Consider the following 25,307-nt stretch of genomic DNA (forward strand, 5'->3'; position numbering starts at 1 on the left):
GTAATAAACAGTATGTACAAAGTAAGTTTGCATCTGTACGATGTTATTTTCTCTACTGTCATCTCCAGAAAAATTAACATTGTGAAAAATTCTACTTGCTTTGAAACGGTAATTTGAAGTTCATCGACATGCTGCATTTTCACCGAATATCTTTAAAAAAGCGATATGCAAAAGTTGAAAACAAAACATGCCTCCAGGATTACTTGTTTTTTTTGGTTTGAAATCAAATTTAGAATCATAAGAAAAGCAAAATCAGTAAAGTGTTTACTGGGTAACTTGCAACACCCCTATTTTGGATTCATTCTACAGATTCATTAAGTTGATATTTTTTCTCATAATCATAAATCAAAAGTACTGACCACTATACAAGTTTTTACTACTTACACTTGAACCTAAACGGTACACTTCGAAAGTTATACCAAGTCGAAGTTCAAAAGTGTTGCAAGTATCCCCGGATGACGGTATCTAATTTGCCGCACTTTTCCCTTTGCGCATTGTCCCGTTCTGTTTGGATAGGGTAGACGCACCATTAGTGGTGGTAGTACCAATAGTGGTGGAAGCTCGAATTATTCCATTAGTTTTACAGATTGTGGTACAAGTTTGATACTTCATCAAATAATACTGTTACTGGTTGTTCGATACTTATCAAACTTGAACCAAAATCTACAAAAATAATGGAATAATTCAAGTTTCCACCACTACTAGTACTACCACTACTACTGGTGCGTCTACCCTACTCCCAGCATATTTGAAACCATTACCATTAACAATGAAACCATTACTTTCGTCTGCCGCCCTCTCCATCGATTGTAAAAGACTACCGTTATAAAAAAAATAATTATATGCCAAACCTCATTGAAGGTCAAGAGCAAAACACGAGCTTGATCTATGCACTTTGTAAATTTTATCTGCTACAAACCAAAAGTAGTGAATTCCCAAGAAAGGTTGAATAAGACCTCACATTAAATATCATGTAATGGGATATTTCTTAGAAAATTAAATGGGAACTACCGGCACTTCAACAGACAGCACTAGTGTTTCTTCCCATTTCCCACAAATGACATCATGTTGAATCACGAAACCTAGAGCTAGAATTTCAAAAGAGCACGAGCTGCGTACTGACCGTGAATAATTATTCTAAGTGTCGAAATATGCGATAATTATACAAAGATTACTTACATACCATAAGTAATTTTAAGTGGCAATCATAGAGGTATTCGTTTCGAAATCAGTACATACGATCATATGAATAGATTAACTGGGATAATTTGGGTAAAACATATATCCTAATGTCATAAAGCAACTTATATTTCTACTCGTGATGTAGCAGTTGGTCATGTAGGTATACTTATTTACGTACGAACAATATTGATGGAGGAGAAAGGCTATCGGTAAATATTAGAGATTGAACATTAAACCACAAACGAAGCCAAAATGCTAAAACACATCGCAGTCGCATTACTCTGTATGCTCATCAATCTGTCGGCATCTCAACAAACTATGATTGGCAAAAAAGTGCGCCCATGTAGGCGCAATAATGTCACTTGCCTGGCTATGTAGCATCGTGTACAACAAAATTAAACTGTGCTCAGCACCTACCAAAATTAATCGCTTAGTTCGACATTCATTGGCAGCAATGTCCATCGCTTCAGACAGTCAAAATCTTCCGCCGAAAAGGCGCTTGAATAAATTCGTTGAGTTTTCACGCATTCGATGTACTTAGGGTAAACATTCAATTCTTGTTCGCATGGAATAATTTTAAGAAATGTTCAACATGTGTCCAAAAGTTTAGTTTTAAAAATTACGTAGCTGTGAACGGTCAAATTTTTATTATTATATATGAATGGCATATTATTTATAAGACAATAATTGATCTGTAACCCTAACTACTGACCGATCGTAATTATATGGAGATCCTTAGACAAATTGTGTGATTAGACTTTTTTTTCTGTCGGACGGAATCGCGAAGAATTCCGACACCGTTGAACGGCCGGGAACTCCCTCGAGCTAACAGCAACGAGCTAACGTCAAGGTCAGCAGAAGGCGGCCCACTAGCTTGCGATTACTGTCGGGCGGCACAAATCATGGGCAAATATTGACCATACGAAGAATCGCGGAACTGAGAAGAAAATTTTCAGATTTGTTTGATAAAGTTGCTTCAGCCGCTGCTGGTCTGTCCATCATGTACTCGCAGATTTGCAGATGAGGATGGAGAGATAAGTCAAACTATTTAGTGTATGGTAATACACGTGGTTAGGTAACAGAAATGACTATTTGCTCTGCATATAGACCCATCGAAGTGTTTGGCGAGTCAGTTTATCGCTTATGGGACTAAGTAGCACTTGCCAACTATGCGTTGGATGACGGGCAAACCGTGTCATTCAATCGCTTGGGACCAACAACAGTCTACTAAAAGTCTTTCGCATCGCAAGCAGTCTTGGATGCTGTATGTTGTAAGATAGATTCAGTCAATTATTGATAGTACATATGATATGCTGCCATCGACTCAACTGGTGACACAAGTTGGATGGAATTTAAAAAATTTATATTATTTTTTTTCGAAACTCTTAAAACAGTAGTGACATGATTAAGTTCATGTAAAACACTGCAACAATATATCATATTTGAAAGCAAAAAGAATAAAATGCTATAACTAATGAAATAGTCTGCTTGCTCAAGGCTACTGACATTTTCGCATCACGTGAATCCATGACCTATGCAAGAGATGTGTTCCTGCTGTTTGTACTACTTTTCGTTCGTTCTCGCTCTGTGACTATCATTCGTTACGCATTGATGATTTCATGTATATTAATATCATCTAATTTATCCATAGTAAATAGGATCCGTCTTCTCTTCTTTCTTTGTGCATTTGTTTCTCAAACTTCTATTACGTTTTCCACGTTCTCACCAAAAATTAAATATGAAAAGGAAACCAAAAAAATCGTCTTTCTAATCTGCTTTACATGTTATTAATCATCGCATAGGTAATGCAACGCGGGTGAATGGTCGACTGCAGCCTACAGCTCGTGCATCATATTTCACGAATGACACAAACGGTGAGTGGTATGTCGCTGCAAAATGTAACTTTGAACTTGACCTTTCGATTGAGATCTGATGAATTGGGGCCTTTAACGCTGGACCCACACAACATTCGATAGTTTCGATGATTAATTCCTTTAGCTGTCGCGAAATATTCTGGGTAATCAGATTAGCAACTTAAAAACTGTACAGGGCACGGGATGGTATTTTCGGCAGTCTCCTAATTATATGGTGCTCTTTACTTTTGTGTACCTAAAAAGCAACTCATCACTTCGAAATGGATTAGCAACAATAGTAGTAGGTATCTATTGACAATAACTAGTGATAGGTTTACCTACAGAATACGGAGAACAGGGGGTAAGCCCAAAATAAAAGTAAGCCGAAGAAAATGGTTATTAACAGAAGAAAGCTGCTGAATATCAAAAGAAATCTCAGCCCATTTTTCATTCTAGTTTTAGTTTCATACAAAGTGATATCTGTTTTTACAACACAGAAAGCAAATTGCTTTTCAATTTTGGTGCATTCTTAAAACGCAGATCTCGAGCTTTTATCAAGGATATTATAAGCTGAGTTGGGTAACGCAATTTCTATCGGATGAAGGCCACAGAATTGGGTTTACCGTGCAGTGCCATCAATCTTTTGACTCACTAGTCATCTTACAATCTAGGTATTCTCACAACTCTGCAGGCAAATTGGTTGGCATACTTACTACCGTCATCACTAATTTTTTTTATTATTATCCTCCACCATAACTGTTGCCACCGACAACAAAGGCTGCATCTCTGGCTGCCGCTGTTCTCGTTCGTCTTAATTAGTTTGGACGCTATTATTTAAATCTTCCTATTCTCCGTACTAACACACCGAATCCGCCTATCAGAGAACAATTTTCCCATCCGGATCGCATCAGAATCGAAAGCACTTTGCAACAGAGCTACTAATTACAACATTCATTCGTTTCAAACAACCCAAAATGGAATTATTAGTGTCGTTTAAAAACTACGCAGGCAAATAATTTCGGCATTCAACCGTCTCTCTGACAGAAATGAAAAAATTTAATATTGTCATATTAATTTGTTTATTTATCTGAAAACAAAAAAAAAGCAAAGTTAGAGTTAATTTTTATTTGCATGGCAGAACTGGTTATATGTATAACAAAAAGTTCCTACTTAAAAAAATATTTTTTAACGATGTTCAGCAGCAAACCAGAATTATGCGGTTATGCAATAGCAGTGGGAATAACATATTTCAATTTCATTGAGGTATTAAACTTCTATTCTACAGATAGCACGTTAAATAGAAACAAAAGAGCAACATAGGAAAAAAAACTTTTCAAGGTTATGAATATCAACTGGAAGACATTTCTAGTTATTATAAATTTCGGCTTGGAAGTATTCTTTTGACAATCCATACTCAAAGCAATCTACTATGCAGCGTGTTCGGGCCTTTCTAATACTGCAACTATTGCTTTTATAATTCCCAAGCACATGAGTAAATATTGACATGTGTTGTAAATATTTTATAATAATTGATATTAACGTGATATTAACACACGTAAATAACAATATTAGGGTGACTAGGAATAAAAAAGTGCATGAGTAAAGGCAGTGCATTCAACTGTGCTTTGTAAATTCCGATATTCAGTGTGTTAACGTTGAAAATAAATCATTTAAGTAACATATGTTACAATATTTTCACTTTTGGTTTCCTCGATTTAACTCTGACGCCATCTAGTTATGACTTTGATCTTATCAACACTTAATTTATCGAATTAAACTAGACTTAAACTAGAACGCATAAATTTGACATATTCATACCACATGCCATGTGATTCTCCTCCAGACAGTGGAAATAGTAAGAAACTATTAACAGTAAGTCATATCTATACCTATAAAAATGGATTTCTGTCTGTCTGTCTGCCCGTATGTTCCTTATAGAATCGAAAACTACTGAACCGATCGGCATGGAAATTGGCATGTGGGGGCTTTTGGGGCCAGGGAAGGTTCTTATGATGGTTAGAGACCCGTCCCCCCACTAAGAGGTGGGCTCCCTTACAAATCTATACCTATGAAAATGGATTTCTGTCTGTCTGCCCGTATGTTCCTTATAGAATCGAAAACTACTGAACTGATCGGCGCGAAAATTTGCATATACGGGTTTTTGGGGCCAGGGAAGGTTCTTATGATGGTTAGAGACCTCTCCCCTACTAAGAGGGGGGGGGGGCTTCCATACAAATAAAACACAAATTTGTGTCTGTCCGTATGTTCCTTATAGAATCGAAAACTACTGAACCGATTGGCATGAAAAATGGCATGTAGGGGTTTTTGGGGCAGAGAAAGGTTCTTGTGATGGTTAGAGATCTCTCCCCCTACTAAGAGGGGAGACATACAAATACAAATGAAACACAATTTTCTGTCTGTCTGTCGTATGTTCCTTATAGAATCGAAAACTACTGAACCGATCGGCGTGGAAATTGGCATGTAGGGGTTGTTTTGGGGCATGGAAAGGTCCTTATGATGGTTAGAGACCTCTCCCCCCACTAAGAGGGGAGAGGGGCTCCCATACAAATGAAATACAAATTTCCCCATAACGCAAGAACTAATCAATCAAATGGAACCAAATTTGGCATGTGGGGAGTTTTGGAGGCAGGAATTTTTTTATGATGGTTTTAGTCGCCTCCCCTCTGTGGTAGAGAGATAAGGACTCTCATACAAATAAAACAGAAATTTTTGCGTAACTTAAAAACTAATCAAACTCGAGAAATTTTAGTCTCTTCCATAAAACATTAGTCAATAACAAGGCCACCAAAAACTATCAATTAGGATTATTTATTTTCATAGGTCTACTGAGTACTGACCTCTATTACTTTTTTCAGTTGGGTCCGAACGAGCGATAGCGAGTAAGGAGAGAATAACCCCTGCGAAATGATACTTTCCACGAAAACATTTTCCGTGAAATGGTACATCCCGCGTAAGGTTTTTCGCGAAATGGTATTCCGCGAAGCCCTATATTCCGCGTTGTGGTCAACCGAGAAATGGTGTTCCGCAAAACGGTATTCGGCGAAATGTTCTATAATCATGGCGAATATTTTAATGCTATCCACTTTATTTTATCAGGCTACGTAATGGGGGGAGTGGTTTTCTTCTTCACTGTGAGGAAAATTTGTATATTAAACCACTCATGAACTCCTCAGAAACTTGCAAAACTCAGGATTGTGACCAAGGTCATCCGAGATCCGAGACAATGCCGGATATATCTTTGTGCTCAAAGTTGGCATCTGTTGGACCTTAGTTTCACAATGAATTCATATTTGTCACAATCAATCGGTTTACTATTTGGATTACTTGTCTGCAATGCTGCTAATCGCTTGATGTGTGCCACAAGTGTCAGTGTTAAGCCATATACCATTCTCTTTATATATTAATGATGTACCGTGCTTTATCCATTAAGCATATAGGCATCGTTTATCTGTTTGCACATCAGGTTTTAAATGAATGTAAAGCCTGGATAATTAGCTGGTGAATTTGGATGCATAGAACAATCTAACACTCGGGACTGGAATGTCGCAGAAAAACCCATAAATGGCTGCATTGCTGTATTTTTATTCAGTTTGAAGTTTCGCATGTAACACACATTATAAATTTTTGTCTTAATAGCACTCATCGTACCTACACAGTTGAAGGTGCGACTGAATCAGCATGTTTCTTCCACTTTGAACGCATTTCTTTAGCACTATCGACTGTCCCCCCGCATCACTAAAATCGTTGTTTGATAATTACAAAAAAAAATTCACTGGGTCGAAACTGCGAACAATTTTGAAGGTTCATCTCTCTTGGCACGCATTCGACATTATTAGCAGCATACCACTCTAGAACCACTTTAGACTAGTGGCAGCTATCTTAATCAAGCCAGAATATAACGATATATGTTTACAAATTAATGGCAACATCCGTTTCTTCAAGCATTCCTCCATGTATAAGCTTGATGTCATTGTTGAAGAAGTGATGAAAGGCTCAGTCTTCAGTCCACAGCTACTTATTCCTTGTCGGATCATGACCTTCTTTGCTAATTTATCAGCAAATACGAACTTATACTTGCCTGTCACAACGCCACGCCCAGTTGCAAGGTAAAATTTTTGACCTGGAAGTTGCTTGAAATCCATATTCACGTAAGTTTCACAGCCCGTCAAATTCTGATCGATACCAAATTCTGTCGATCCGGATGTTTACTGGCACTATAAGACCTAGAGCCTTTGCAAGCGACAATATTCCACGTAGTTTGATACTTGGCATCGTATCTTCTAGCCATATCTCGGATGGAGATGCAAGGATTGGATCCAACGCACCTCAATATCTTCCTCCGCTGCTCTCGCTGCCCAGTTCTGGCTTACCTGAAAGCTCTTTGCTGATTTTCCACACCTAGATTCTCCTTACAACCCGTCAGAACATTACACACCTTTGATTTTTTTTATTTCCAAACCAGTTCCAGAGCATCTAGATTTTCCGGGTGTTTGCGCAAGATTATTTTGAAGTTGTTTGAGTTCCATTCTGTACTGCTCCGCAATGTGGTGAAAAATTTTAACGAAACTTTCACCAGTTGTTCTTCATAAACATGTAAATAAAGTTAGGTCAAATGCTTTCAGGTCCAATCACAAAAGCCGGGCGGGATGCGTACCACAAGACGTAGCAGGAGGGACGTTCAGATTTATTTTATGACCACTACAAATCTTAGGTTAGTATTATATAGCAATAAAATCTTCTACAAAATTTAATAAAACCAAGCGGTTTTAGATTTGTTATTTGGGCACTTTCACCAGAAAACCTTGTACAATGCATTATTTGCCATAGCTCAATTCGTTTAACTGAATCATACGCCGTATTGCAAATCCAGAATCAGATGATATACCTACAAATTGTGCTACCGTAACTCATCTCTCACAAAGTAAACATTTGATCCGTTGTCCACCTGTTAGCGACTTTCAGCTCCCATGGTATTCGCCGATAAAGGACTGTCTCAATTTGAAGTATCATAGGATACAGCACGGTCGAGCGAGATACTGCCGAAAGGCATAAAAGACTCGAGACCAAACGGATGGGTAGGCTGCTGAACGACTAGATAATGTGTAATATAGACTACATAGTGGTCCTTAGCCTCTTATCCAGCAACTCCTATCCTACCCTCTTCGTGATATCAGCCGGAATACGAACAACTAAAGTGGAGATCGGGTTATCAACCCCGGTGGAAACTATGATCGTATACCGACAGGGAAGGACGATGAAAGGGGGCTCGGTACTTGGAACTGCAGATCGCTAAACTTCGCTGATGGCGACCGGGTGGGCTCGAGCAGCTCGAACCCCGTAAACTGGGGGGCCCTGTAGCCGCAAGGTTACCGAGTCTGCCTTGACAAGCGAGTGGTCATGGGTTCGAATCTTAGTAGAATCAGGCCGTTCCGATGTTAAGTGACTTTAGCATGGGTTTATTCTCAGGCCTCTCCACATCCTTCCTGCTGCATTCTGCATTTACTAACAATGAAAGCCTCTTGCCAGGGCAAGTTATTAGAGTGGTACTTGCTTGAGGTGCGAATGAAGCCTCTTGTTCAAGGGCAAATTATAGCTTGTTCCCCATCCTGGTTCTAGGAATGAGATTGGTAATGCATAAGTAGTAAGGAACACATACATACACACATACACACCCTCACTCTGTGCTGAACTCTGCTTTACCGACCATATGAAGCCTTTAGCCGGGACTGGTTATAAGAATGATACTTGCTCGAGGTGCGAATGAAGCCTCTTGTCCAAGGACAAATTATAACTAGTCTCCGCACTTCCTGGCTCTAGCGCTAAGTTGGTTGAAAAGTAGTAAAAAGCGTAGAGGGAAAATGGGGTGAAAACACACCGACACTTTAAGCACGGATAATAAGCAGTTCGCTCACTCTATAGCGATACTGCAATAACAACTAAGTGCGAAACAACACCCGGATAACATCACAATAGATCAAAATACTGGTCGTAGTGATAATATCCACACAAAAAAAAAACTCGGCATCGTAGCTCTACAGGAAATCTGTATCAAAGGATAGAAGGTTTGTGAGATCCGCGGTGGCAAGGCCCAGTTTTACCAGAGCGCTAGCAATACCAACGAGCTGAGAACGGACTTTGTAATATTGGGCGAATTCAGGATCGCGTAATAGATTAGTTCATTGAGAGAATCAACGAGAGAATGTATCTATTTAGGATAGAGGGCCGCATTTTCAATTACGGCATAACCAAAGAAGAAGCGTTCTACGCGAGGCTGGAGGCAACCTACGACAGCTGCTCACCTCGGGACATCAAGATCGTCATCGAGGATATAAACGCCCATATCGGTAGGGAAGTAATGTATAGACTGGTAATAAGACCCCACAGCCTGCGTACCGACAGCTTCCCCAAGCCTGGTGATCCGAAGCACCTTTTTCCCACGCGAAGATACCCACAACGCCACCTGGAGATCACCTGACCAACATACAGTGAACCAGATTGAACACGTTTTCATAGATGGGTGATTCTTCTCTAACATCACTAACATACGTTTCCTATGGGGTGCGGATATTGATTCTCACCATCACCTAGTAGCATTATACGTGCACTCAAAACTGTCAACCGTATACCAGACACATCAAAGCCGTCCTCCTCGGCTGAACATCAGTCAGTCAGATAACCCGCAATTTGCTGGTAACTATCCGCAAATACTGGATGAGGCACTACCTTCTTTCGAGGAGTTAGGTGCTTCAAATCTTTTAAAGGCCGCTACACTAGGTGAAGAGATTCGGAGTATACCAAATATTTGGCTTGATGGGGAATGCCAACAAGCGGTGGAGAGAATCAAAATTGCTTAGCAAAATTATCTGAGCATTGCCTCTAGGAAGAACTTGGTCACATGTCAACGAGCAAGGAACCGTGTTGACCACGATCCTGAGGAGTAAAATGCACCAAAAGGAGGACAGAGATTGTGAAGAATTAAAACAGCTATACCAAGCTAATGACAACCGCAAGTTTTACGAGAAGATGAACCAAACTCGCAAGGGCTAATCACCGAAGCCTGACATGTGTAAGGACGAGGAAAAGAAATCTGATCACAAAGCGCGAGGTGGTCGACAGTTCTTCGATCATCACCTCAATGGCGAAGTTGCACAAGGAGGCGAAACAGAAGTTAACCTAGGAATGCCCATGGAAGATAGTAGTGTTCTATCATCTGATCTTCAAGAAGTTAAACGAGAAATCGACCAACAAAACCAACAAATATGCTGGAAAGAACCGTGTACCTGCATAGCTTTATAAATATGACCGAGAAACGCTGGTAACAGCTGTACACTTGGTTATTTTCTAGATTTGAGAGGAAGAGAAGCTATCAGAGGAATCTACAAAAAGGGTGATTGCCTCGACTGCTGAAACTATCGCGACATAACTTTAGTAAACACCATCTACAACGTACTCTCCCATATCCTGTTATGCCGGCTGTCATCGATAGCACAGGGTTTCGTAGTGAATTACAAGGTGGGCTGCATAGAAGCTCGCGCAGCTAGGGACCATCTTTTTAGCATCCAACAGACCTTGCGGAAATGTTGGGGAGTATGGCGTGCCTTCGCATCATATCTTTATTGATTTCAAAGTAGCATACGCTACGGTCAATCGAGACCAAATATGGGAGATAGTCATAGGCCTTACAGCTATCTTCGATATCACAGCCAGGAACTTTGCGACGGCAGAGGTAATCTACACCAGACTGAAAGCGGAGTCTAGGAGGATTGTGCTAAAAAATGGGTCGAAGACCAAATACTTGAAAGAAAGAGGCTCAAAAGAAACAAACGCGCGCCTCCCACGAACGGTAACCGTTGACGGCATCGAAATAAAAGTGGTAGAAGAATTTATGTATTTGGGATCACTGGTGACGGCGAACAACAACACTAGTAAGAAGATCTAGCGACGTATTCAGGCAAATCGGACCTACTTTGCTCTTCGTAAAACGCTTCGATCATGAAGGATACACCGCCGTACGAAGCTGACAACCCTTATTTGACTAGTAGTTCTTTACGGATTGGAAACTGCGACGCTGCTCAAGGAGGATATACGTGCTCTTGCCGTATTCTAGCCAGGGGTGTGAAATTGTCAAAACTTGCCGGACTAAACATCAATGGATGGCGACAATTTGGAACCAGCCAGCTTACCGAAATTAACAGCTGGAGCTGATATTGGTTAAATTATAGCTAAAAGGCTGTGTTTAACTGCTTTTTAACTAGTTTCATTTATTTTAAAATTAATCAAGCTTTAAGTAGGCACCAGAACCAAAAGTACCAAAACCAATGAGTGGGACATATACAATGTATATAGTTTGACAGCCACACCACCCCGCTGGTTCTAGTGAAAGGTACTGCGGACGATATTTGGCAGAGTACAAACTGAAAACAGAGAGTGGCGGAGGAGCATGAATCACGAGCTACAGGCGCTGTTTGGAGAAATTCCCATCGTACATGTGGCGAAAGTCGGTAGGCTACGGTGGGACCGACACGTCATAACACCGAGAGTTCTTTCGACTGAGAAATAGGTCACAAGTGGCCCAAGATCGAGTTGAATGGAGACGTCTGCTTGAATCAGCACTAGCCACCCCTACTCTATGCTGTTGACGACAACAAGACGTTATTTTGGTCAGCCTTCTCCATCGGATCAATTTTGCCTTTTTCCACCGATTTTTATATCTAAACCGATACATATGTGTGTGTTACATCTAGAATTGCAAAGTTCTTTAGTGATCTTCTCTAGTCTCGTCACCACAATACTCACGGAACTAGACATTTAATTAACACTTGGCATAATTATGACATTGTCGTTAACTGTGGCTATGGCTAGACAAGTATAATCAATTCAGAGTCTAGCCAGTCTTGTTTATCATGAAGTGGAGACAAACTTTTGATTGTGCTTCTGTTTTAACGTTTAAAAAACAATGTTACTTAACAGGAACTTTAAAGCTAATCGTAATGAATCGAGATTAGCACAAAACAATTAGCTACTCTCTTTTTACTGACCCAATTTTTATCACAATAGTAATTTGGTCGAGCGTTATACATTCTGCGGTATTTAAGATTATTTATATATACATATCCCTAGAATGAGATACGATCATTTTGAATTTAATGTGTGCTCATAAATATTCTGGCTAATCGTTAACTTGGGGAGGTATCGAAACCGGTGGCCGGATGCTTCTATATCGTCTCAACATACGACCTACACATTTCATTAGCACACCGTCCATTACCATTTGGCCATTTACATGAAATATTGCATATTTGGAAAACAGATAGTGTCAATATATTATGCTTAAAAAGGTTCTGCCTCGGTGCAGGATTAGACTAAAATCACGAACTTTCGCATCTGTATGCCCGAAATAATACGCAAAGCTCGCCGGCACCGTTATTTTGGTCAAACTGTCGGCAATCTGTTCGTTATGCACAGCCTAATTTTTACAGATGTCCGACAGACAGAAGTCAAGTCAAGAAAACGGAATCGAATAACGACACGTTAAACGGTGAAGGTTTCACAAGCCAGTTGACGCATGTTTGAGTGCAATCCAAGAAGGATTCCTAGTGGCAAGCTGTCTAGACAACAGACCCGCCTTATTAGGCGGAACACAAATTTAATGCTTTGCTCTACCTTGAAATTACAAGTAATTAGTTCATCATTCAGGCAACATGCCCCATTCAAAATCTCACACCGTAAAATAATGACAGAATTTGGCGAGCGACTGTAGCAAACCGGTTGCTGATAATTCGATTCATCAAAGCGCCATACAGCCTACCGGATTCATTAGCACTAATCTTTGCACGCCATTCATCTCCGCATTGCCATCCGAATAAGACTACACATTGCACCAGTCGAGTCGGCAGATTTGATCCTCTACATTCCGTCTGAAAAAAGCTCTCACCTTAAAGTGGGATCAGACTGAAATCACGAATTTTTGTGTGACCTATCGTGTTAAAGTGGGTAGGGTGGCTGATCCCAACATTATCAATCGGTATCAAGGTTGAAATAAGGAATCTAAAATAGCTAGCTAAACTCGTTACTTGACTGATTCATCATAATCTACCTATAGATATCAACAAATCACGAATTGTATTTTTCGAGAACAATATTGAGTCATTCACCCTGACGAAGAAAAAGTACCAGAACGCGAGAAAGAATCTATAGATGCTAAGCGGATGTAGTTTTCGGATTTTTCTGTTAGTTGCCCAGTGGGTGATCCGCAGTTTGCCGTTGGCAAGTATATATACTAGGGTGGGTCAAGCTCCGGTTTTTGTTTTTGTTTTCTGGAACAGGACCGTATTGGGAAAAACGAACTGATGAGATAAGATGTAAGCGATGAAATGAAACTTAAGAGAAATGCAAAATGCTAGTTCAATGAACCCAACCGGTTTTCGTAAGTGTATGGGATCACTCAGAATCATGGTTTATTGCCAGAAAAAATCACCGCCACCAAAATCTTACGCCTATTTGATGTTGGCAACAGAGACAAATAAATAGATGCCTTCTTGAACTCTATTCAACAATTATGGGATTTTCCATTCAAAATTCTTAAAAGCTTCCGGTAAGAAATGATAAAAATACTAGTTGTGAAATGATAGTAGTCACCCTATCCAACTGTATTTTAATAAAATGTAACCAGAATTTTAATGCAATTTCTGAGATTCTACTAAAATAAAAAAACGATTTTTTTAATTCTTCTCAGAGGGATGCGTTGAACTTGACAGTTTCTAAATAGAAAAAGTTGGTCACCATTGGTCTGAACTAAAATAAAAAGATGCCCGGACATTTAGAAGCAATATTATGTTTCACAAATGCGCGTGTTTTTAGTTAACAGTAAAATAAAATAATTTTTTAAAAACGAGCATGAATTGGAAATAATTTCCTGCATTCATAAAATGGGAATAGAATTATAATTTTATTAATTTACTAGGAGAAATCCAAATTCAAAATTAAGGGTATAGCACCAAGGTTTTCCTTGAGCAGTTTGATGATCTTGCATACTTCGAGATATGGAGCAGAAAAAAATGGTCCAGAGAAACAAGTTTCACCGACGCTCGTCTAAGTAAACAAGAAGCAGATTTAAATTGCAAATTCTGTCCATAGTGTTTTGCGCGCCGTTTTAGACAAAACAATTTCAAACAGGTTGTGACCCATTAAATTCGAAAGGATTTTGCTAATTCTCTAATGGGGCCATATCTATTTTTACATGATATATTTGACATTCTTTCAATCTGCCGAGTTTGCTGAGGCGTCTAGGCACAAAAGAATTATCTTTCATCTCTCCCTTGAGTTGAAAACTATGCTAATCAAAACTATGAATTAATTTTCTTCCAGAATTTGTTAGACAATGCTCATAAAGCTGCTTAAATTTTATTTTTTCGTCATTTTCAATGCAACAAAGTTAATTGCAAAAGGATTTTGCGTAGATTGTGTAGATATCTATGTAGTTTCTACAGAATTCACATTAGCATTACCTCCCAGTTGGCCTCGAGGTATGATGCTGGCCTAATAAGCCAGTCGTCGTATGTTCGAATCTCGACTAGGAGAGGCTGTTAGTGTCAATAGGATCGTAATAGCAACTGGTCCTGCAATTGTCCTGTACTCTATCAGCTGGCTACGAAGCCTGTCGTATAGAAACAGAAGGTCAAGTCTTAACGTAATGTAGCACCTAGGCTTTGCTTTGCTTTTTTATATTACAGCATTGAGTGAAAGATGTTGCGTATTACACCTTCTGCGATATTGTTCATTATTTACGTACCTACTTGATTCTAATTGGAAAATTACCTAATTAAGGTTCAGCATTTTAAAAGCAAATGTAACTTCAGCTAGCCTCGAAGTGCAACGCTGGTTAATTAAACCAGTCGCATCATAACACTAGCTACGCATGCTGTATTCTAACTGCTAGCTGCGAAATCTGTCGAATAAAAACAGAAAGTCAAGTTTCAAAAGTGGAACGTAGAACCTAGGCTTTACTTTACTTTTTACCCCATTAGGCATCCGTACGTTAGGCACAATAGGCATAATGTTTAGTAGGCATAATACACGTTATGCGTGTTTGGCACCATCTATTTTCAGTTAGCTTGTAAGAGCTTGACACAGTTTAAAAAGACAGAAAGCAGCTTCGCCTATCCTCCGTATGCCCAACCTTGCGCACCCTTGTTAAGAACTTTGAATCTGACGTTGACTCTAACTCTGGCTTTGACTCTGACTCTGACTCTGACTCCAACTCCGACTCCGACTCCGACTCCGACTCCGACTCCGACTCCTACTCCGACTCCGATTCCGACTCCGACATCGACTCCGAGTCTGATTCTGACTAACTCTGACTCTGACTATGACTATGACTCCGACTCCGACTTTGATTCTGACTCCGACTCAGACTCAGACTTCGATTCCGACTCTGACTGCAATTCCGACTTCGACTTCGACTTCGGCTCCGACTTCGACTCCGACTCCGACTCCAACTCCGACTCTGACTACGACTACGACTCTGACTCCGACTACGACTCCGACTACGACTCCGACTCCGACTCCGACTACGACTACGACTACGACTCTGACTCCGACTCCGACTCTGACTTCGACTCCGACTCCGACTCCGGCTCCGACTCCGACGCGGACTCCGACTCCGACTCCGACTCCGACTCCGACTCCGACTCCGACTCCGACTCCGACTCCGACTCCGACTCCGACACCGACTCCGACACCGACTCTGGCTCTGGACTCTGACTCTGACTCACAACCAGTAAAAAACGTTGATCAATATTTCATTCCTTGCCTAAAGGTGCGTTTAAACTGGGCAATTTTTCGGCAACATGTGGAATGCAACATTTGGTATGCGACATGCTGCTAGTTGTTACTTAATGCTGCTTCTGTTGCCACCTGAACATTTGTTATACGTTGCTATGTTGCTTGGAAACATCGGGCAACAGTTTGGAAAAAGTTGCATGCCACATGTTGCCAATCTAAACGCACCTTAATGCTTACTCTTCTTACGTTTAACACAGTTTCTCATCGAGTAATGCTCCGATCGCAAAGAAGCCCAAAACAAAAGTGGTCAAATTATTTTTACCAAAAGTATATAACTCCAGAACAAAATTATTAATGTGTCAAAGCGGATCGTTTACCATATATGATAAGCTTGGTTCACAACGATTTGGATATGACGAAATCGACCGATCCTAACTGCTGGAGCCATATTCGGAAGCAATCTCTCTCGACGCAGACCATTCTGCTTTGGGCGTTCTGTTAAGTCACCCAACGCCGATAATTTTTGAGGATGCTTGTGGGAATGATGGTACGCCGAATTTTCGACGAGCTGATTACGACGGATTCAGATCCACTATCTCTCGCGTTGACAACACCGTCGATTGTTTTCAACGAACAATTTTCATAACTGAATTTGTACCAGACGCCCACCCACCGCCTAAGCCTACTTGGCCTAATAATCACCTACAGACTTAAACAGCTAAGAGCTACGCTTTACGAAGATACTGCCGAAATGGCTCTCACCTTACAAAACAGAAATTCAAGCGTGCGAGTAACGACTACAAAAACCTTAACAGATTCATGTACCAACAATATGTTCTCCGTACGCAGGCATCTCTGTGCAGAAATCCAAAACGGTTTTGGTATTGCGTCAATTTCAAAAAGAAAGAAGCTGGTCTGCTAGTGTCAGTTCACCTTGGATAACAAGTTGCCAACTCTAAACATGAGAAATGCGTTCTTTTCGCAAACTCTTTAGAAATTCGTTCAACGAACGCTGTGCCTCACCTGATCAAGTCACCATTGCCATCAACGAGTTCCGTCTACTTCACATTAGTGAACAAACCGTCATGTCTGCACTCCAAAAGTAAAAGCTTTCATATGCTGCTGTTCCCGATGGTATTCCAGCGTCCATTCTGAAGTTGTGCTGAGAGGTGTTACTTGCTCTACTTACGAAACTATTTAACAGGTCACTGCAAGAGAACAAATTTCCTAAACTGTGGAAATCGTCATTTATGTTCTCTATTCACAAGAAAGGTGATAAAAGAGATGTTCGGAATTACACAAGCATCATCTCCTTATGGTACACGATTGTGAGGAACGTGCCGCTCGAGCCAAAGATGCTGATACCTTATGCTGCTGTTCAAAAGTTTTGGAGATCATTATCAATGAAGCGCTTTTCTGCTGTAAGAATTACATTTCAACTGCTTAGCATGGATTCTATCCCAACCGGTCTGTATGTATGTATGTATGTGGGGAATCCACCATCAGTTTAAGGTCCTGCCAGTGTATGTGAGTAGACTTACAGTAGATCCAAATTTGATTGTCAAATGAATTTCACACTAAAGCTGTTGTAGAAGGACCAAAAGGGATTGGGCGGACCCACAAGCAGAGACACTTGTGTGCATTCCGGGATTATAAGAATTTCCTTCCAGTATTAAGATCCTTTCATGTAACAATCAATTTCGCTGCACCAGCTTTAACCCACGTGATGGTTTGTTTGTTCGAAGAGTGCAACATAAATATTGTTTCAGACCTTCAGGAGTTTCCTCCTAGTGATTCCGGTTGACTCCTCACTCCATCCTCCAGTCTTCCACTCATATGATGCCTCTGTATATATGAATTTATCATATAATGCATATAATGAATTTATCACATGATATATAATGAAATGAAATTAATATGGATAAAAATAGAACGAGCTCACCAACAGTCCTTTGAATCAGATATAGTTGCATCATTTGAGTTTCCATCAGTCCTACATACATCAGCCCAACAATATCCACGTACAATATTAGTAAGTTTTACGGTCACAGTTTCCATTGTATAGTAGGTTTTTGAAGAGCTAGAACGAAACAAGCAATTAGAATATATATTGGGACTTACCTATCAACGGGGCCGGGTGGATCAGCCGTCTGCCCAAAACTACGATTTTGGTATCAGGCAGCCGGGATCCACGCAGCATCGCACCTCCTAGCTTAGCTACTCAATCTTAAGGAAAGAGCATTACCGAGTATGACCGCGTGGAGGTGCTGGATAGGAATTTGGCTTGGCTAGAGCTATGTTGGACGCATCTTCATTGCCTTCCCCCTTTCATACCCAGGCTTCTATCCCAACCGGTTTGTTGCGACAAATTTGACCAAATTTGCATTACTATTTGCGTTCGCCCAATGGACAACGGCGTACAAGTTAATGCTGTCTACACTGATCTCAAGGCAGCATTTGATCGAGTGGATCACGAAATTGCTTTCAGATCCTATTTGATAAACTGATCGCTTTGCGTAAAGATCGGAGCTTCTTGCTCTGAAGTGTTGATGAATGTTTCGGGCGTCCCCCACGGGAATAATCTTGGACCTCTTTTGTTCTCGCTATTTGCCAACGAACTTTCTGTCATATGTGTAGAGTTGGTGCTTCCGGCATGTTTTGCCACTTAGCATCAACAAATGCAATGTGATAACCTTTCATCGCAGACAGAAACCGTTCATGTTTGCTTATTCAATTGCTGGATCAGGCTTGGCCGGGTTTACCAAGTTAGAGATTTATTGCCGCTATTCTCATAACAGGCCCATTTATATAGAAAACTACATAGAAAATGTGACGGTTATGCGAGTAGCAGCAGTTTAGGAGTTACACTTGACCACGAACTGGGCTTGGTTTTATATTCAATATATATCTCCGAATACTTCAGTGATCCGCTGTGCTAACGGGCGTTGTATTACTCGCTAGTCCGCTCAGTTCTTCAGTTTAGTAGTGTGGTATGGTGTCTTTACCAAGCATGTTGGATTGCTAGATTCGAAAGAGTACCAAAAGGGTTGGTCGCTACGCACTTCGTTGGCTACCATGGTTGCTACCAACCTGCCTTCCTTCACTGATCGCTGCCGGCTACTTGGAATTAATATCCTAGAACGAAAAAAAATCATTGCACAACCTTTCTTTGCTGTTAAGATCATCACTTCGGAAGTCGATCCGCTTGAGCTACTCCGACAGCTTTACTTCTATGCTCCAGTAGTCCAGAGAGTTATACGTCAACAAAATTTTTTAGACCTCGCAGCTCGTTGTGGATAATACGGACAAAATGAGGCAATGTCATTGCCAGTGCATTCAATCTCACTTACAGCATTTTTGACTTTAACGATACATTGCATGTTTTTTAAGAAGACTATCATGATTCTGTATTCGTTTCTTTCATTAAAACATAATATTATCAGATGAATTTTATACAATCAGGCCATTACAAATATTTAAAAAAGTTTTTGTCCCTCCGGTGTTGGGCCACTGAAGGGGGGGGGGGCAAAAAAAATATTGATTTTGGGCATTTTTACTTTTAGTTTAAAGTGAAAACCACATCTATTCTTGCTTTTAATAAATACGTTCTTATTTTTCATGCAAAAATCTACGAACAAAAAGAGAGAAACGAAAGAAAATTTTTTTGGCCGAGTTTTGGAAATTCAACTGTTTGAATTTCCATTTCTATTTCGTGCTAGAAGCGTTAACTTAACTCGTACACTCATTTTTCGAGTTTTTCAGGCTGTAGAGCCCACAGACAAATGATTTTATAAAAAAAAAATTAACTCATATCCTACAAATTATTTTTTTGCCCCCCGATTTTTCAAGTCAATTTCCAAAGGGGGGGGGTGACAAAAACTTTGAAATTGATTTGCAATGGCCTAAGTAAATAATAAATATTAAATAAATATTTGTTCGAATTTTTTACTACCACTTGATCGAAGTATTCCGAAAAATAATAGCTAGTTATTCTTTCAAACCCCAAAAAATCTGTTAGAGTTGACACACTATTATATGAATTTTCATCATGTCATCAAAAAAACATTATTTTGATGATTTTATGATACTATTAAAAGAATGGTGGCTATAAGGATTAAATGTCAGAAATTCAACAGACATTTTTAGTTGAAAAGACTTTATTCTAGTAGAGATTAGATGATCAGTTGCTGAAGATAACGTCTTTTGCATTGTATAACTACCTGTTTCAAGCTTTTAGACAGACATTGTCCGATTATAAAAAAACAGCAAACTACAGATGCCGCAACCCGCAAGGGAAAAGACTAAAAATAAAGTAACTTGTTTTAAAAATAAATAAACTCGTTCGAAAGGCATTCATTTCGATAGCTAAATTTAGATTATGACGAATATGTTAAAAGAAAATTCCACAGAGGGCAAGCATGTAGTTATTATATTTTGGCATTTTAGAAGCTAAAAACAGCGACAATTTTGTCGTAAAAATATCTCAGGAGAAGTTCATGGGAAAATTTCTGCAAAACCAAAATACCAGTTTAACTGAAGATGCAATTTTTCCAACATACATTTATCTGTTCAGCACAGCACCAAACCCGCACGGTAAGCCAATCTAAAAGGAGTATCAGACATGACAATACCATATCAATTAGCAAGTTTTCAATTCGCGAAATGCACAATCGCGAAGAAACCGAATGCAATTGTTTTTGTTTTTAAATGGGTCACAATGTCAAGAAGAGCACAATTTTTGCACTAACAAACAAAATCAAATCTAATGGAAAATTTTAAACATGGCTGCGGTGATAAGCTTGGAGACATAGAAGTAGCGTTGTCCTTCCTATGTTGATATGGTCACAACCATTAAAATGTCATTAAAGATTGCACAACAGGAAAAATGAACTAAACCTAATAAAAAAATAAAAACAACCATAAGGAACATTACTATTATTACTAAACTTGAAACTGAACTTCTATGGCAAGATATAATTTTGTAATTACAACGGTGCAACCTATATAAAAGTATTCAATATAACAAACGATGCAGTGGAATGTACTAAATTTAAGCACTCTGATCAATCAAAAATCTGCGATATTGATTCTTACCATATTAAATTATTAAGTAAATTTGAATCCACTAAAAATAGCTCTGGTGATTTATTATTTCGGAAATTTTATTTCAGCTGGTGCAGTCAACACCCGGTCTGAAACGAGTATTCCTTCGTATCACATAGGAACCGCATTCGGACGCCGCCGATGTCTGTATAAATTAACATGCAAGCTGCAAGTTCCACCGTGGAAAATAGTTCGATATTCTAATAGTATATGCAATTAATATTCATAGGTTTTTGGTCTATCTGTATGTTATCGAGATTTATTTTTGTTTTATTTTTGGTTAGTATTTTTGTTGCGATTACAAAATTATTTTTATTTCCATTTAAATAAAATATAAATTGTAAAACAAATTTAAATAGATGCAAATTGTTCAGTAATGACGAATTCTGTAACTTCTATGTTATTCTATGCTAAAACTGTATAGTTTCACCAACTCCGTTCCGTAAGCTCAATAACCTAATTTTTGAGCGCATTCTGTGTGCTATATTTACTGGCAAACCCGTCACCCGCGTAGTCGCGATCAAGAACAACTCAACACCCAGATGTTATAATGGGGCTATGCAGTATGATTTATCGATATTTGATCACAAGCGCCTTATGCTTGGTTCGAATGAATACAAACTACTTTGTTTGTTTTTTTAAGGCTACACCTTTTAATAGTGTTCAAGATTAAGGGCAAACATGTTTTTGTTTTTTGCTTCTTGAAGTGGAAAATCAAAACCACTCGGAATTACCGATAGTAGAGCCAAGCCCTTCGGCATTCAATGCTGCACCATATCTGACCCCCACAGCAAGATATACACGTTCAAATCAAACCTTTTACCAGCCACGTTCGGTTGTCGGAACGGAAGTGGCATATATATTCAAAATCTTTCAATATGCAAATGAATCAATGCATACATTGGTTTATAGTGATCTCTTTAAAACAATTTAGAAAATGATCGAATTGAAATTGTCGTATATCAATACACTGAAAAGTAGTGCTACTACATTTGCAGATTATCAACTCTATTATTTACAGAACGCTCATTCTTTCACAAAATGCATTTATTTAACCTCGACACTATTTCACAGTGAGATACCATTGCAAGATTGCACATTTTGACACTGCACTTCATTGTTTGAATGGGAATGATATCCTTGATATTTTAAAGCTTTAAAGCGTCCATCTTACATTCGCATACGCAGAGTGAATGTTAGGTAGGTACAAAGTTTCACTTTCAGATCTTCGTAAGCTTCTTGAAACATAAAACCTGGGTATTCACTTTCCGCTTATGGAGCCATCCGCTTATTTTAGTATTCTTTTTAAATGGGCTCGACAGCCGTCAGCTGATTCTTAGTGAATGAAAAAATTGCATGTTGACGTAAATGTAAGAAGTATTCTCTCATCCTTATTCGGTTATTCTTTTTGCATGATTTTGATTTGGAATTTCCTTATTGCGTTATTTGTACGTTGACAAGAATGTTAAAGCCTACGACAGGTTTTGATTTCACTGCGTGTGTTTGAAGTAATAATAAATCAGGTATTGTTCAATTCAGTATATTTCACGTTGTGCAGGTGATCAGTAGTCCATCTGGTGGTTTAAAAAGTGACTGTTTAGTAACATAGTTTGGAATTTGATTTCTCAACATGTTAGAAACTTTCTCAAGCAATAAAAAAGCAGTGGGTTTGTGTTCCAGACAGGACCGCGTAGTTGGCGTAGAACTACTTTAGGCTGGTTTTATGGTGGGACTACGCATTAACCGCAAGTTTATTTTGCTTCCTAGTCTTGAAGCAGCAGCACTAGCCACAAGCTTGGTGTTTTCAATGGTAGTCCGTACCTAGTAAGCAAGGCTGACACATGGAAAAATTTTAGCTTAAAGGTTTTCGTTAATTTTTACCACTTAGCGATTGGAAAACAATCTTTTCAAGAAAGCCATAAAATTGCTGCATCTTTTATGAATCTAATGGTATGCGAACCATCAAAATCCGTTCTAAATTGGAAGAGCAATCAGCGTTCAAAATCTTTCATTCTTTCGTGACATTGCTTTGAACCCAAATTTCGGACTGACACCCTACGGTAAGACGTAGTTCTACGTCAAAAATGATAACAGTTAACTCATATATACCCTGGTGTGGTGATTCTGGCCTACATCGATGAATGTAAGCCTCATTTTTTATCGTATTTTCTTAGTTCTCGCATGACCAGCTCTCGTTGGTCTGCTCTCCACCTACGGTGCTGCTCCAAGAGAAATTGTGTGATTGCTCTACTAAGAGTATCCCAGGTGCTCTCCTTCAACTACATTTCAACAGAAATATTTTCTCGTTGTCTTTGTTTTCTCTTTCTCATTGCCATCAGAAAAATATTATTGCAGTTGAATCATAATTCTTACCTTTAGTATATTCAGTTGAGATTGGCTGCGTTTACCAGTACTATTAATCTATTGTGATATCGCCCGGGTGTTTGCTGTAACCTGCACTTCATTCCTTTTTGCTATACTCACTATTGAGTGAGCGATAAGCTTATAAAATTTTATGCGTGCTCATAAACCCAATATGTTGGATTTACCCTTCCTTCAATGCTAACTCTAGTTTACCCGCCTCGCACTTCAATGCCAGTGTGGGGTATCTGGAACTACCCTACGGACTCACCTGCTAAAAAGAATAAAACACAGCACGGATTTCGTTTGCCAGTGATCTCGTTGGACTTGTCAAAAACAACTCTCCATACAGCGGGACTTCACACCGAATTGGGGGCGTTTCCTCACCTACTTTATTTCCCTAAGAGAGTTCTCCATGCGAGCATCGCTTTCTCCTATTCTGCCAACCGGCAAATCAAACTCCTCGCGTCAGTAAGCTTATTCGTCCTTTTCTCGCGTAAATTCGCAAGCAAAGGGCGCAAAATTGATAAACAAAGTTGATAAAGCAGAGCGAAGGTTTGAATATTAGAAATGTATTCGTTACTTTATGCCACCGTTGCAACGCGTTGGTCGTTCTACTTTCTGACTAACACGGTTGATTAAACTTTACGTGGATTGCCTAGAAACGAAAGATTGCGTTTCCAGAATAGATTTCTGAATTGGGTTAGATAAAGGGTAGCGCCGTTGCACCAGTACTGACTCCAATTACAACCATCCCTGACAAACCTGACCAGTACATTTATCAATAAGAGTAATTCTTTGAACTGTCAAGGGACTTCGTCGGGGTTACATAGAATTTAGTATGAAGGAAGAGTTATGAGGGGCCTGAGAATAAAGCGACTTTCGACATTGATATTAAATGGCCTAATTCTACTAAGATTCGAACCCATGACCATTAACTTGTCACAGCAGACTCGGTAATCCAACTAAAATTAAGCCGATCGAGTCTTGAATATCGTAAAGAATCTTTGACCTGTTGGGACGAGGGGGTTTTGTTGCTTTTTTTTAAATAAAGTAATCGAAATAACACTAAACAAATGGTGTATTTAACTGTCATCCCTGCCTGTGAAGTAAGGCGATCGCGAAGAAATTGTATGGAGATATTTGACCTTGAAACTTTTCGTTAATTTTCACTAATTCGTGGTTGAAAAAGAAAGTTATAATAAAATCGCATAATTGCTACATCTATTATGAGTCGATCGGTATCTAGACCAGGGAAATCCATTCATAATCGACAGAGCTGTTAGCGTTCAAAATCTTTCATATTTTCGTGACGCACGCATTTTTCGATTTTTTGGAATGACACCCTATCGCAAACCTTACCGTAACACGTAGTCCTAAATATAACAATCCTAAATAAGGAATCAGAGGAAAGCTCACTACGCATATCCTATCACCTGTCATTCAGTATCTGTCGTCATCCCTGTTGACGGCTATCAACTCTCGGGATCAGTGCGTCGCGTCTGTTACCATTTGTTGCTAACGCTACAAGGGGCAGTTGCGGCGAATATCCTTCTCCACGTCCCACGACTTCCAGGTTAGCGTAACTAGTGCTTCCGATGTCCAGCACCGCCAACTTCGTAACAGGTCTCTTCAGTATCCCACATGATGTCCGCACTTCCGCTTGATGAGTTACGCCGTCCTTTCCTGGAATCGCTCGAACTAGCCGTTCTCGTAACCACCTATTCCGCGCATTTTCGTCTGACACCAGCACATCCTTTCATTTCTTTAACGGTGTCTTTATGTCTCGGAACCACTTCGTCCGACGAGCTATATCGTTGGTTGATACTCCCTCACCCAACAGTGCCCGAAATTTTCCACAGTGTGCTTCACCAGATTCCAGCTATTTCACAAGGCCATTCCAGATTCCGTAGGGAATTTCTCCGGCTCTCGTACTCCATTGGAACTCAGGAGTAGGAAGTGATTATTAGTCAAAGACTCAAGGTCGGCTGTGTCTAGAGGGAA

General features: G+C 39.6%; 1 protein-coding gene across 1 annotated transcript; it reads left to right on the plus strand.

Moving 5' to 3' along the window:
• Positions 1–10,118: 10,118 nt before the first annotated feature.
• Positions 10,119–15,818, plus strand: LOC128736266 (clumping factor B-like). The gene is made up of 2 exons (XM_053830742.1): positions 10,119–10,280; positions 15,165–15,818. The coding sequence occupies exons 1-2, from the start codon at positions 10,119–10,121 to the stop codon at positions 15,816–15,818; spliced, it is 816 nt and encodes a 271-aa protein (XP_053686717.1).
• The last annotated feature ends 9,489 nt before the right edge of the window (positions 15,819–25,307 follow it).

The sequence above is a fragment of the Sabethes cyaneus genome, chromosome 2 (assembly GCF_943734655.1).
Source record: "Sabethes cyaneus chromosome 2, idSabCyanKW18_F2, whole genome shotgun sequence".
Lineage (NCBI taxonomy): Eukaryota > Metazoa > Arthropoda > Insecta > Diptera > Culicidae > Sabethes > Sabethes cyaneus.

Bases quoted from the DNA above. Each gene is read 5' to 3' on its own strand.
- LOC128736266 (XM_053830742.1), top strand. From the start codon at position 10,119: ATGTGTAAGGACGAGGAAAAGAAATCTGATCACAAAGCGCGAGGTGGT. The intron at 10,281-15,164 runs GTTAAACGAGAA...ATCTATTTTCAG, and splicing joins TATCATCTGATCTTCAAGAA to TTAGCTTGTAAGAGCTTGAC.